The 12759-nt window shown below is 44.1% G+C and overlaps 1 protein-coding gene across 1 annotated transcript; it reads left to right on the forward strand.

The window, feature by feature from the left end:
- The first annotated feature begins 1901 nt into the window (after window positions 1-1901).
- C20H16orf46 (chromosome 20 C16orf46 homolog) lies at window positions 1902-12494 on the forward strand. The gene is made up of 4 exons (XM_045533289.1): window positions 1902-2137; window positions 7014-7103; window positions 9514-9765; window positions 11332-12494. Exons 3-4 carry the CDS (start codon window positions 9556-9558, stop codon window positions 12355-12357), a joined length of 1236 nt encoding a protein of 411 aa, XP_045389245.1. The 5' UTR covers window positions 1902-2137; window positions 7014-7103; window positions 9514-9555; the 3' UTR covers window positions 12358-12494.
- Window positions 12495-12759: the final 265 nt, after the last annotated feature.

A 12759-nucleotide genomic window follows, 5' to 3' on the forward strand; every position in this document is an offset into this window, starting at 1 on the left:
AAACCTCATTTCTTTAAAAAAAATTATTTTAAGTACATAAATGGTAATCTTGGCAGGGGTGGGTTGGGGGGAAATGAACGTTCTAAAGGTGGGAAGCAGAAATGGCCATTCCAGAGTGAAAGTACATCAGTGATTATAGTCTTTAGAAAAGGTGGGCAGTTTACTTTCCCTTCCCAAAGACACAATTGCTCTGTAACAACCACTCTGAGCAGAACATATGGCAACTTGCTCTTTCATTTTAGAATACAGAGCCAAGTTCACTGCCATTTCTGTCACAGTGCTGCCAAAAAGGCTTTGAATGGCCCTCCAAATTGACTGAATCAATAGCATTTGATTTCTTCGACCTCATATTCCTTTTGAATGGTTTTGGCCTTAATGGCTTAATAAAATTTTTGAAGGATGCTAATAACTAAACCTTCAGAAATGGAATAGGTTACTCTTTTTTTCTTATGTCACCTTCCAGGTAGTTTGAAGTGTTTCACAGTTGATGATTTTAGGTTCTTAATAAAGACCACTAGAGGGCTCTGCATAGGCATGCTAGTGTGAAAATGAGGCTAGTGTTTCAGATCAATTCCTCAGCAAATCAGAATTTCTGAATTTTTCCGCATTTCTACGGTTTTTCTGAAGCTACAAGGAAGAGTACAGCCCACCTTAACTTTTGAAAATTATGCTAACTATAAGTATGCCCTTTTTACTGTATTCTTTCAGACTGAATCACACACTTTCCATCCTCAGAGAGGGCCCGCTTTACACTGATTAAATTCTTCTGTCTTCCCTGCAAAGGGCCTTTACTACTGACCTCCTACCCTTGTCAGTCCTTCCTGTTATTTTTTCTTTAAATAGATTTTTTTTTTTTAAGAGCAGCTTTAGGTTCGCAGCAAAATTGAGCAGAAAGTACAGTACAGTTCCATATATTCCCTGTCTCCATCTTTCTCTGTTCTTGAAACATCCCTTTTGCTATTTGGGATCTTATTCCACTAGTTTCTGGTACTCTGATTCAATCTCTGTGTTGGCGTTTTATAAGCTTGACTACCCAAACACTTGTCCCTTAACGTTTCTACTCAATCATGCTATCGGGCTTTTACCTGCTAAATATCAAAAGTGGTCTTCAGCAGATTTCACACTGGGGTTATGCAGACACAATTAGCGCGAAGGGAAATTGGTTTCCAGATCTTTCAACTTCCACACGTACTTAGGAGAATGTGCTTTAGTCAACTTGTTTAATATTCATTTAGTGAACTTCAGTTAAGCTACTCCCCGGAAACCGAGAAAGTAGCTTTATGACCTGAGTAACAAAGCCAAATCCTTCTGTTAATCGGGTAGTTTCAAACTCTCTGTATTCAACAGAATTAAAGGAGAACCAAACCAAATTGTCAACTCATAGGACGTTACATTCAACCTAGTACTGTCCCAGTCAGGTGACGGACGCTGCCACGAAGTTTCCGGCCTTTGAGTTTGCGCTAGTGGGAAACTAGCAGGGCAGTTCTCAAGGCGGGCGGGCGGGGGCGACTCTGCCCCTAGGAGTAGCTGGCAAAATCTGGGGGCATTTTAGGCCGTCTGGCATCTGCTGTGCAGCCTAGAAGGCACAGGAGAGTCCCCCACGGAACTAGCGCGCGCAGACGCCGGCGGTACGAGGTTGCGACGGCTGCCTTAGCAGCCGCAGTTCGCGTCCCGGTCCCGGGACTGCCGTCACGGCTAAGTGTACCTCTCTAACGAGCCCTCAGTCTCCAGGAGCTGCGAGGAAGCGCGCGCTCCGCTGTCCGCCGCCAGCTCGCCCCGCCTTCAAAGTCGGCAACACCCGCCTCCCGCGCTCGGCTTTGTGGCGCGGGGCGGTGCACGTCACTTCCGCTGCGAAGCCCGCGGGCCCGCCCCCAGCGCGGCCGTAACCCAGGCAACGGCCGGCAGGCCGCCGTCTGCTCGTAGCGCTAGCCCGCTGGCCGGGACTAGCTGGCACGGGGCCTTCCACCTCGCCCAGCCCCTCATCCGGGTGTGACAGGCCGCTTCCCCGCACCCGGGGCAAGGCCCTCGGCCACTGCACGGGCGAGAGAGCGACCCTCTGCGCCGTTCGGAAGGAAGCGACCCTCTGACTTGGGGAAGCAAAGGGGACGCGGTAGTGAGGACTTGGGGCGGCACCAAGGTGGGCGGGGCGGCGGGAGGAGCCGTTGGGGGCGGGGGCTCTTGGCTGTGGGGCGTGGCCAATGGAGGAAGGGGAGGAGATTGGTGGGACAAGCGGGGACGTTGTCCCGAATGGGATAGCTGTTGGAAGAAGGGCTTTGTTGCACGGTAGGAGCTGCTGGAGGAAAAACAGCTAGCTGTATGAGGAAGAAATGGGACCACGAAAGCAGAGGAGGAGCCTGATGGGGAAACGGGTTGGGCCTGCAGGGAAGGGGCGGGCCTGTTAGAGGAGGAGGAGCAGCCAGGTGTGCTTTAGGCGCTGCAGGTGGAGTGTAGGTGTTTGATGACTTACACTTTCCTGGAGACTGTAAGCTGTATGAGAGCTGAGAAGACGGGTGTTGCTTTTTATTTTAATCCCAGTACTAGGCACTTAGTGAATTAATTAGTGTGAGTTGAAATGGGGGAAGAGTTGAAGACTGAGACTGGAGCAGGGATGGTTTAGAAACCGTGCTCCTAGGGATCTTTCTATGAACACTTAATCAGAGGTGCTGTGCCCTCTAGGCATGTCATAAGCAAGACACGAACAATTTAACATGGGAAGATAAGATTTATACTCTTGGAAATGTGAAAAAATTGTGCAAGTTGGTGGTGCATGTGCTTAACTTTGATGCAAAGGTTCAACTCCTTGTCCGGTGTGTTCCAAAACTGTCAGTTAAATAGGACTTGCCAGCTGCATTTTCGTGTAGAAACTACGTTACCAGTGATCAGCATGCCCGGGCTGATCTTCAAAACCTATCTAACTGGTTCATATGAGTGACGATTAGCTCTGTATTAAGAAACTTAATTTCCACCATGGCTATCAGTGTTTCTGTTCATTTATTTCTTCATTCAACACATATTGTGAAGGACCTACAGGAACATTGATTCCATCTCCAATCGAGGTTGCCAGAAACTTATTTTTCCCTGGCTGAAGTTCTTTTTTTTTTTTCCACCAAGAGAATACGCCCCTGGCTGAAATTTTAACAATATATTGAAGATTCCTTTAAACCTGTAGCTTCTAGGAAGATGAGGATGTGGGTACAGCATAGAGCCAATGAGAAGTTGGGGCAAGGTGATAAGGGGTTTTCAGGAATTACAACCTGCTTTTGACATAAACAGCCTGCTTTTGACTGGGCTTTGGCCTCTTCTGGACCATCAACATTCCTCCCACCATTAGTAGATTGGGAATGTGTTGACCAGGTGTAGGAATCTAGGGTAAGGCGTTTGTGACCTGACTGTATAGACAGTAGCAAAAATGTGTTACTTGTGCCACTACTCTTACTTATTTCCTGGCAGACACCATTAATCAGCATAGAACTTTTTCCTGCTGTGGTCAGGTCTTAACATGCTTCTCCACATACCACTCTAGGTAGCCACACTGCTTGGAATTGACAATTTGAAACCTGTTCTTTTCTACTTGATATAGAGAATACATGTAAAGAAATTGAGACATCAATATAAATATAAATTTCCACAACTCTTCATAGGTTCCTTGTTTTGTTAAATTAGGATTACCTAAATTGATGGATCTGGACACCTTTAGATGAGAATTAGAAGTGTAGACCAAATAATTGTATAGTGAGGTTAATTTGCAGCTTGTTGAATAATTAGTAAGTGTCCCAGTGGAAGGGATATCCACAGGACATTGTCCTTTACCCTGTCCTCATTTTTTTTGAGACAGAGTCTCACTTTGTTGCCCGGGCTAGAGTGCCATGGTGTCAGCCTAGCTCACAGCAACGTCAAACTCCTGGGCTCAAGCAATCCTTCTGCCTCAGCCTCCCGAGTAGCTGGGACTACAGGCATGCACCACCATGCCTGGCTAATTTATATATGTGTGTGTATATATATATATATATATATATATATTTTTTTTTTAGCTGTCCATATAATTTCTTTCTATTTTTAGTAGAGATGGGGTCTCGCTCTTGCTCAGGCTGGTCTCGAATTCCTGAGCTCAAATGATCCACCCACCTCGTCCTCCCAGAGTGCTAGGATTACAGGCGTGAGCCACCGCGCCTGGGCTTACCCTGTCCTCTTCAATGTCTTTGTCAGTGATATAGATGAAGATACAGAAGGTATGCTCATGGAATTAGTGGAGTCTTAAAGCAGGAAGGAATGGCCAAACTGTAGGATGTCAGAGTCAGATTCTGAATTATTTAAGCAGGTTAGATGATAGTCCAAAACCAAGAAGGGGAGATTTTACAAGGATCTTATATGTTTGTAGGTCTACATCTAGCTAAAAGAAAGAGAAGAAAAAAGGAAAATCAACAGCATGGAGGATATAGACTGAAGAAGACAGAGATTTTTAGCCATTCATGTGGGAAAAATGTCTAGAGGTTGTAGTTGACCTCAAGCTCAGTATTAATCAAGATTGGGTTATAGCTTTTTTTTTTTTTTTTTTTTGAGACAGAATCTTGCTCTGTCACCCTGGGTACAGTGGCATCATCATAGCTCACTGCAACCTCAAACTCCTGGCCTCAAGGGATCCTCCTGCCTCAGCCTCCAGAGTAGCTGGGACTACAGGCCCCTGCCGCCATGCCTGGCTAATTTTTATATTTTTGTTAGAGATGGGGTCTTGCTCTTGCTCAGGCCGGTTTCAAACTCCTGAGCTCAAAGCATTCTCCTGCCTTGGCCTCCCAGAGTGCAAGGATTATAGGTGTGAGCCTCTGTGCCCAGCCCTTTTTCTGTGTTTCTTGGCAGTTCACTAAATTCCATCAGGAGGCCTTGTGTACCAACTTACAAATAATTGGACAATTATTTATGGAGTTCCTCTAAATGACCTTCATGAACACTGATAGCTGGTTTGTTATGCCTTTCTTATACACCTGGTTTTTTTCCAGTAAGTCCTTATTCAAGATCTTTACTCCAACTTAAACAAACTATGTTATCCATCTTTTAATATATTTATTTCGGTTTGCTCAAGGTCAAACTTCATGGTACCCTGGCTTCTGCCATTATTCCACATTTCATTCCTTGAACCCCTCTGATAACATAATGGCTTAAAAATTTATTATGGAAAATTTCACACACATAAAAGTAGAGACAATAGTACAATTAATCTCTAATAGTACAGTTAATCTGCAATTACATGTCCTCATGTCCATGTACAACAGACAGAACTCATGGCACTTCTGTTTCATTATTCCCTCCCTAATCAAAACCTCACACCCTACCTAGCAGGATTATTTTGAAGCAAATCATAACAGCGTATGTTACTGGTAAACTAAACCACCTTACAGTTCTTTGGCTAATCATTTCTGTTGTGTTTCTGTCTTTAAATGCTACTAGAAAGGATATTTTCTGGATCATAGTGAATTTCCATAGGCTGTATTTCTTAGACCCTCATTCACTTCCTTTATTTCATTCCCAAATATCTTAAGTTCTTTGATCAATTTTCTTTGGGTTTATTCTTGTTTATCCATGTACTTTGGGGACTTAGAGCTCAGTCAACAATGTCTTTGTACATTTTGGTTCCAGTTACTTCAGTAGCTTGTATAATCGAGTTTAATACCGTCTGGCCTACATCTGTGAGCTTTCCTGCTTTGTACTTCAAATCCATTTTTATAGTTGGTTCTGCAAATGCATTTCCCATGGCAACATTTTCACTGTGATCTTTGTATTTTCTTGATGTGGTGGAAAACATTAGTATGGACTTTGATGTATGCTTTAAACCCATGGTTCTCAAGCTGAATCAGGTTGTAAAGCTCAGTGGAAGCCAAGAAATGGATAGCATGAGCTCCTGATTGACTTCAAATCTGTAAATTAGGCACAATTTTTGTAGCGGCCCGATTACAGAACGGGGGATGAACACAGAAAGAAACATACAGACACACAAAGACAGTACAAGACTGCAGTGCCGAAAAGCACCAGTCGCTTTATTTTTATGCTCCTTTTATCCAGCAGCTACTTTCTGGTACGTGACTGTCTTTAGAGCCCTGAGGTGACATGTTCCATTTCTTATGGAAATTGCTAAAGGAAGGTAGACATTTGCATCTTAACCTTTGGACCTCATTACCGTGTGCAGGACAATGAGACATACCTTGGCTTGTGTGCAGGACCTAAGGCCCTTGGCTATTTTCCATAGGGAACAGTTTGTCTGTTCAATAGGCCGTTGACCTCTAGCTCCAGGAAGCATTCAGTAGTCAATAGGCCGTGTCAGGACCTATTGACTTCTGGCCTCAAGGAGCATTCTGGACCTATTGACCTTTGGACCCAAGAAGCATGTCCAGCTTCACTGACTCTGGGCTCAAGCCAATTCTTGCCCAGGGATGGTCCCTACAATTTTACTATCAGAAAATATTACATGAATGCAGATTTGTGCATTCCAACATAAAAGTAAAACCGCACACAATTTGCAAGAATCACACAGCCATCCACTCTCTTAGTTGATCTTTGCTTCTTGTACATTTCTATTTGTCATCTGCTAACATGAGCTAGAAGATAAGAATTGGTAATAAAGGTGCATTTATAGGCTGAGCGCAGTGGCTCACTCCTGTAATCCTAGCCCTCTGGGAGGCCGAGGCGGGTGGATCACTTGAGGTCAGGAGTTTGAGACCAGCCTGAGCGAGACCCCGTCTCTACTAAAAATAGAAATAAAAATTATCTGGACAACTAAAAATATATATAGAAAAAATTAGCTGGGCATGGTGGCACATGCCTGTAGTCCCAGCTACTTGGGAGGCTGAGGCAGGAGGATTGCTTAGGCCCAGGAGTTTGAGGTTGCTGTGAGCTAGGCTGATGGCCTGGGCAACAAAGTGAGACTCTGTCTCAAAAAAAAAAAAAAAAAAAAGGTGCATTTATAGGAGGAAAGCTTAAAATTAAGACTGTTCTATCCACTAACTGAATTTCTTTTTAATTAGGAAAAGACCACCAATATTCTCCTTTAATAGTGGAGCATCCTTATCCTGCTTGAAGAACACCAGAGTTCTGAAGGGGCATCTAGTGATCTGGTATGTAGTCATCTGACATTTTGACTAATATTTCTGTGTTTACTGACTCAGGGATGATTCTTAGTTTGGGTTAGGAGGCACCAATAGAGCTCTCATGAACCCCCATTACATGAGTAAAGCACTTATTGTTAGAGCCGGTTCCTCTCGGCCCCAGGAACAGAGAGGCAGTCACCGAGGCTGCAAAAGGCAAAGGAGTTTATTGGCTAGCTCGAGCTAGGGCCCAAGTCCCAGAGCACCAACGCAGTGGCCTCTCCACGAACTAGGTCCCCGCCCTAGGGTAAGAACTAAGCTTTTATACTTTTCAGCAGGTTACATGCACTGGGCATACCATCCCCCCTTCCTCCCTTAGTTCATTTGCTCCTTCAAAAGTGGCTGATCGTCTTGGCTCCTGATTGGTTGGTTTCTAATTCGCGGGACTGGCTTCTGATTGGTTGGTTTCCAAGCCGCGGGACTGGCTCCTGATTGGTTGGTTACAAGTGATACTGGGAACATACGCCATGCACAAGCTGTTCATGCGCTGATCATGCCTTGCCCTTCTTATCTGGTTAGTTGATCGGAGGGCCCCGGGACCCTCCAGCCCTTTATCAGGAAAGTAACTTGCGGTTATCTCCCCGGGGCCTTGTTTTTCTTAACTTTAGTGAAGCCTGTCATGGCTTCACTTAAGCTAAGCGCCAAGCTAGCAAGCCATATTTAGAGAAGCAGATAGCATCAGTTAGAATCAAAGAGAGCACACATTTTTTTTTTTAAAACAATTCCTGTTCTTCATTATAAAAATGTAGTGTTTATAAGAAATAGGTAAAGTGTATAAAACCACACCTGACACATAGTAAGAGATACATTACAGTGTGTGTTTTTATTAAATTATTATTGTTACCTGGGTTTATATTGCTACTTTGTAATAGAATGGGACTAGAGCCTCTTCTGGTACCCTCACTGGGTTCAATTTCTACTGCAAAATACAGGTTTACCCAGTATCATATCTTTTGGCCTCTGCTGTCCCTCTCTCTATATATACTATCTGGTGTCCCCTCAGATTTCATATATTCCCATGGTGCATGAGGAATAGTTGAAGGAGCTGGAAATGGGTATCCTAGAAGAGAGAAGAGCACATGGAACTGTTTAATAGCGTTAAGGCTGAACAATATTCCTTTGCATGGATATGCCACATTTTGTTTATCTGTTTGTCTACCCATAAACAGTTGGGTTTTTTTTCTACTTTTTGGCTATTATGAACAATACTGCTATGAACATTTATGTACAAGTTTTTGTTTGAATGCCTGTTTTGGTTCTCTTAGGTATATTCCTAGGAGCAAGAATTTCTGTGTTTTATGGTAATTCTGTTTCATTTTTTGATTAGCTACCTAATCATTTGCCAGACATTTCCAAAAACCAGTTTTCATTCCCACCAGCAACGAATGAGGGTTCTGGTTTCTCCGTATCCTTGCCAACACTTGTTGTTTTGATTTTTTTTTTTTTTTTGAGAACCAGTGTTTATTCTGGGTAATGGAGCAGAGAGGTAGAGGTGTGGGAAAGGCAAGGAACTGATCAACATGGCCTAGACTACATGCCCCACCAGGTTCCCAAGAAGATTGTGGATGCCCAAGCCAAATCAAGGGTTGCTGGGAAGGGGAAAAGGAGGAAGGCAAGGAGGGTGGAGGTGCATAAATCGTACATATTCACTACAGTTCTCTCAGGGGTAGCACAATATCATTTGGACATTTTTGGAGTCAGAGGTAGGGAGGCTCGAACCTGCATTCCTTACTATGCTGTGTACCCCATCACAAGAGATAGAGGCTGTGCTAGTGTCTTCCTGTTGGTTTTTCTTCACTCCTAATGTCAGACTTTAATTTAATCCATTAGTCTTTTTGTTTTTTTTTTTTTTTTGGAGACAGATTCTCACTCTGTTGCCGTGGCGTCAGCTTAGCTCACAGCAACCTCAAACTCCTGGGCTTAAGCAACCCTCCTGCCTTAGCCTCTGAAGTATCTGGGACTATAAGCATGTGACACTATGCCCGGCTAATTTTTTGTATATATATTTTTAGTTGTCCAGCTAATTTCTTTCTATCTTTAGTAGAGACAGGTCTCCCCTGCTCTTGCTCAGGCTGGTCTCGAACTCCTGACCTTGAGCGATCCTCCGGCCTCCCAGAGTGCTAGGATTACAGGCATGAGCCACCACGCCCGGCCAATCCATTAGTCTTTAGTTAAAATTAGCCTTACCTTTTTTTTTTTTTCCAAGCCTGACGGAATGTTGGAAAGCCTTATCTTTTATAATGCCAGTGGTTGCAATGGATGGTTTCATAATATTTATTCTTAGTCTATTCCTGGATGTCTTTAAAGTATTTCACCTGAGTTATTGAATTGCTTTTTTAAAAAATTCATATTAGAAACTAAGTTTAATCTGCATTTTCAGACTGCAAGAAGATGTTAAAAACTTTAAGCAACCGTCACAGTAATGGATCTCTGTCAGAAAAATGAGACTGATATAGAAAATGGTAAAAATAATGAAATTCAAAGCACAGAAGAAACTGAGCTCACCTGTACTTGTCCAGATGAAAGAAGTGAAAAGAATCATGTTTGTTGTCTTCTCAATATCAGTGACATTACACTTGAACAGGATGAAAAAGCCACTGAGTTCAGCATCGGGACTGGATGGGAAGAAGCAGTGAGTACCTTCTTGAGTTAGGTCTCTTGCACATCAACGTTTTGATGCAAAACTTTTTTGTTTTTCAAAAAATAGTTAATATTACCAAAATGCGTAGCATCAATGAAATATAGAAATTCTTAGAACACAGGTCAAATGTTATTGATGATAATAGCAGCACCTGTTATTAGGTATTTCTGGCCACTTTGTATGTGGACAGCACAGTACTAAATGCTTTGCGTACATTAATTTATTCAGCCTCTCCATAGCCATCTAAGGCAGGTGCCTGACTTTTTGGATAAGGACACCGAGTCACCCAAAAGATGAAGTAACATGCCCACGATCACCCAGCCAGAAGTGGCCAAGGCAGAACTAGAGTCTGGGTCTTCCGAATTGCAGAACCTGAGCTCCTTAATGGCTGTGCTGAACTCCCTGTGAGAACTGGGGTTTCTGCCCTGGTGGTTCTACTCAGAACTCTGTGGGCTTCTTCTTAAACTATTCTTAGAATTAATAATAAATCCTAAATTTAAAGTTATAAGGAAATTTGGTCTTTCCAGTGATTAAACAAGATTGCCATATTAAGCAAATGAAAATATAGGACACCCAGTAAATTTGAATTTCAGATAAATAATACCTAACTTATTTAGTATAAATGTATCACAAATATGGTCCTGTATTTTTATCTGGCAACCCTGTTTTAATGGTGACCTATGGCAAGGTCAGCCAGGGGACTCTGGGCATGGAGGGGGCAGGTATGCCTTGGGCATGCAGGACTCCTCTGCACCCCAGGACCTGCCTCTGCTCATTGCTTTCCCTCCGGCACCTAAAAGCAACAGTCTTCCCCAGGACTTCCCCATGGCAAACAGAGACTGGTGGTACAGGAAATCCTTGTAGGTGGGACAAATATAAACAGCTTTGATTTTATTTTATACTTCTGATTTGAATGTACATCTGAAAAGAAATATAGTTAACACATCAGAGGGATAATTTACAAATACTATTGCTTAGTATTTTAATATTAACAAATACTATTGCTAGTATTTAGGATTAACAAATACTATTACAAATATTATTACTTAGTATGAGGCTAAAATAGGTATTAAAAGTTTTCTTTTGTCTGGGCGCAGTGGCTCACGCCTGTAATTCTAGCACTTTTGGAGGCCAAGGCGGGAGGATCGCTTGAGGCCAGGAGTTCAAGACCAGCCTGGGAAACATAGGGAGACTGTGTCTCCACAAAAAATTTAAAAAATTAGCCGGGTATGGTGGCATGCACCTGTAGTCCCAGCTACTCAGAAGGCTGAGACAGGAGGATCGCTTAAGCCCAGGAGGTGGAGGTTGCAATGAGCTATGCTCGAGTTACTGTACTCTAGCCCAGGTGACAGAGCAAGACCAATGTTTTTATTTTTATTATTTATTAATAATATTTTTATTATTAAAAATAAATAAAAGGTTTTTAAATTTTTAAGTGAGTCAATTTTAAGAAAAATATTAGTTCACATAAGACTGCCAAAATGGGGATATGGCCAAAATTGGGGCAACTAGAGTTTGGGCACCTTGGCTAGAAAGTAACATGTTCTTTATTTGCAGGTCCAAGGCTGGGGAAGGACTTCTCCAACTGCCTGCATCTGGCCAAGGAAGAAACTAAAAAAGGCGAGGGTAGGAGAAAGTGCCAGCAGTGGCTGCTTAGTCTGTGTGAATCTCTCCCAAGGGAGCCTCGAGGCCAGGCCTCCTACAGAGGCTGGGACATTAGAGGCAGGGGCTGACACAGAGGCCGGCCTGGGGAAGGATCGGAACAGCCTCTCCCTGACCCAGGGGTCCCTCCAGGGCTCCAGCACTGCTTCTAGGGAGATTAGTAAAATCTGCTTTCCCACCTACATTTCTGGAGAGAGAAAAAGTGTGCAAATCAAGGAGTTTATTTTGTGCACACGAGACTGGGCCGTCCCTGAGGCCATTAGGGGCAAGGCCCCCAGGAGTCCCGGGGGCGGCGCTGACAGAGGACTCTCCATCTCATGTGCCCTGACCACCAAGGCCCTCTTAGTTCTGCCCCCTTTGAAACCTTCACTCCCCAGTGGCTTGGATGTTCTGGGTAAGAAGAGTAAGAACTTTTTCTTGCAGTTAGAAGAGAAGGTGCAGTCAGGAGAGGGTGTGGAAAAGGATGAGTGTGTGGCTTGTGCATATAGATTGAAAACAGTTGACCGAAAAGGTGCAAAGAGACCTGTTGAGCTGGCCAAGCACCTTAAGGGCAAAGGCACGCTGCCCTTCCCTTCCCCAGTGGCCCAGCGGACACGCCTGCCGGCCAGTCCCCACCAGTGCTGCCTGCCCTATTCCCTCTTGCCTGAGAAAAACCCGGCGTTCCCTCCCAACCCCAGCAACGTGCGCTATCTCGCCACGTTGCAGCTTTTGCAGAAACAGGGAGTGCAAAACGGCAAAGTCAAATTCAAAGCCAAGGAGCCGAGACCTCCTGTGAACACCCAAAAGCACGTTCTCACAGAGGCCAACCAGGAAAACAGGCCCCAAACACTGGACACCAAAGTGTTCCCAAGCCCAAGAGCTCTCTTGCCGTCCCTCACAGTGAGCAGAGTCATTCCCATCGCCACCCACAGGGTCCTCTGAGTCGGCATAATAGAATTCCCTGGGAACGAGCCCTGCTTGAAATTCTGAAATTCATTCATCCTTTCTCGTGTTCTCCTCTCTCTCCTACTACCTCCCCCATTCTCTCTCTCTGTTCTCCCTGGTCCCCTCACTTTCTCTTTCCTCTTCTCTTGTCTTCTTTCCTCCCCCACTTTCTCTCTCATCGTTTTTTTTTTTTTTTTTTTTTTTTACTGGAAGCAGAGGAAATTGAAGGTCATTGGATGGGTTTTGACTTTTTCTCTGAAACACCATATTCATGCGATTCTGCTGCTTAACCATTCACAGAAGGCAAGCTGGCCACGCCCGCCCAGCCTCTGCCGGCCTTACCTCCACTCCAAGTGGAAGCCGCAGGAAAGGTGGGGAATACGTGGGGACTCACTCTGT

Source organism: Lemur catta, chromosome 20 (genome assembly GCF_020740605.2).
Source record: "Lemur catta isolate mLemCat1 chromosome 20, mLemCat1.pri, whole genome shotgun sequence".
In the NCBI taxonomy this organism is placed as follows: Eukaryota; Metazoa; Chordata; class Mammalia; order Primates; family Lemuridae; genus Lemur; species Lemur catta.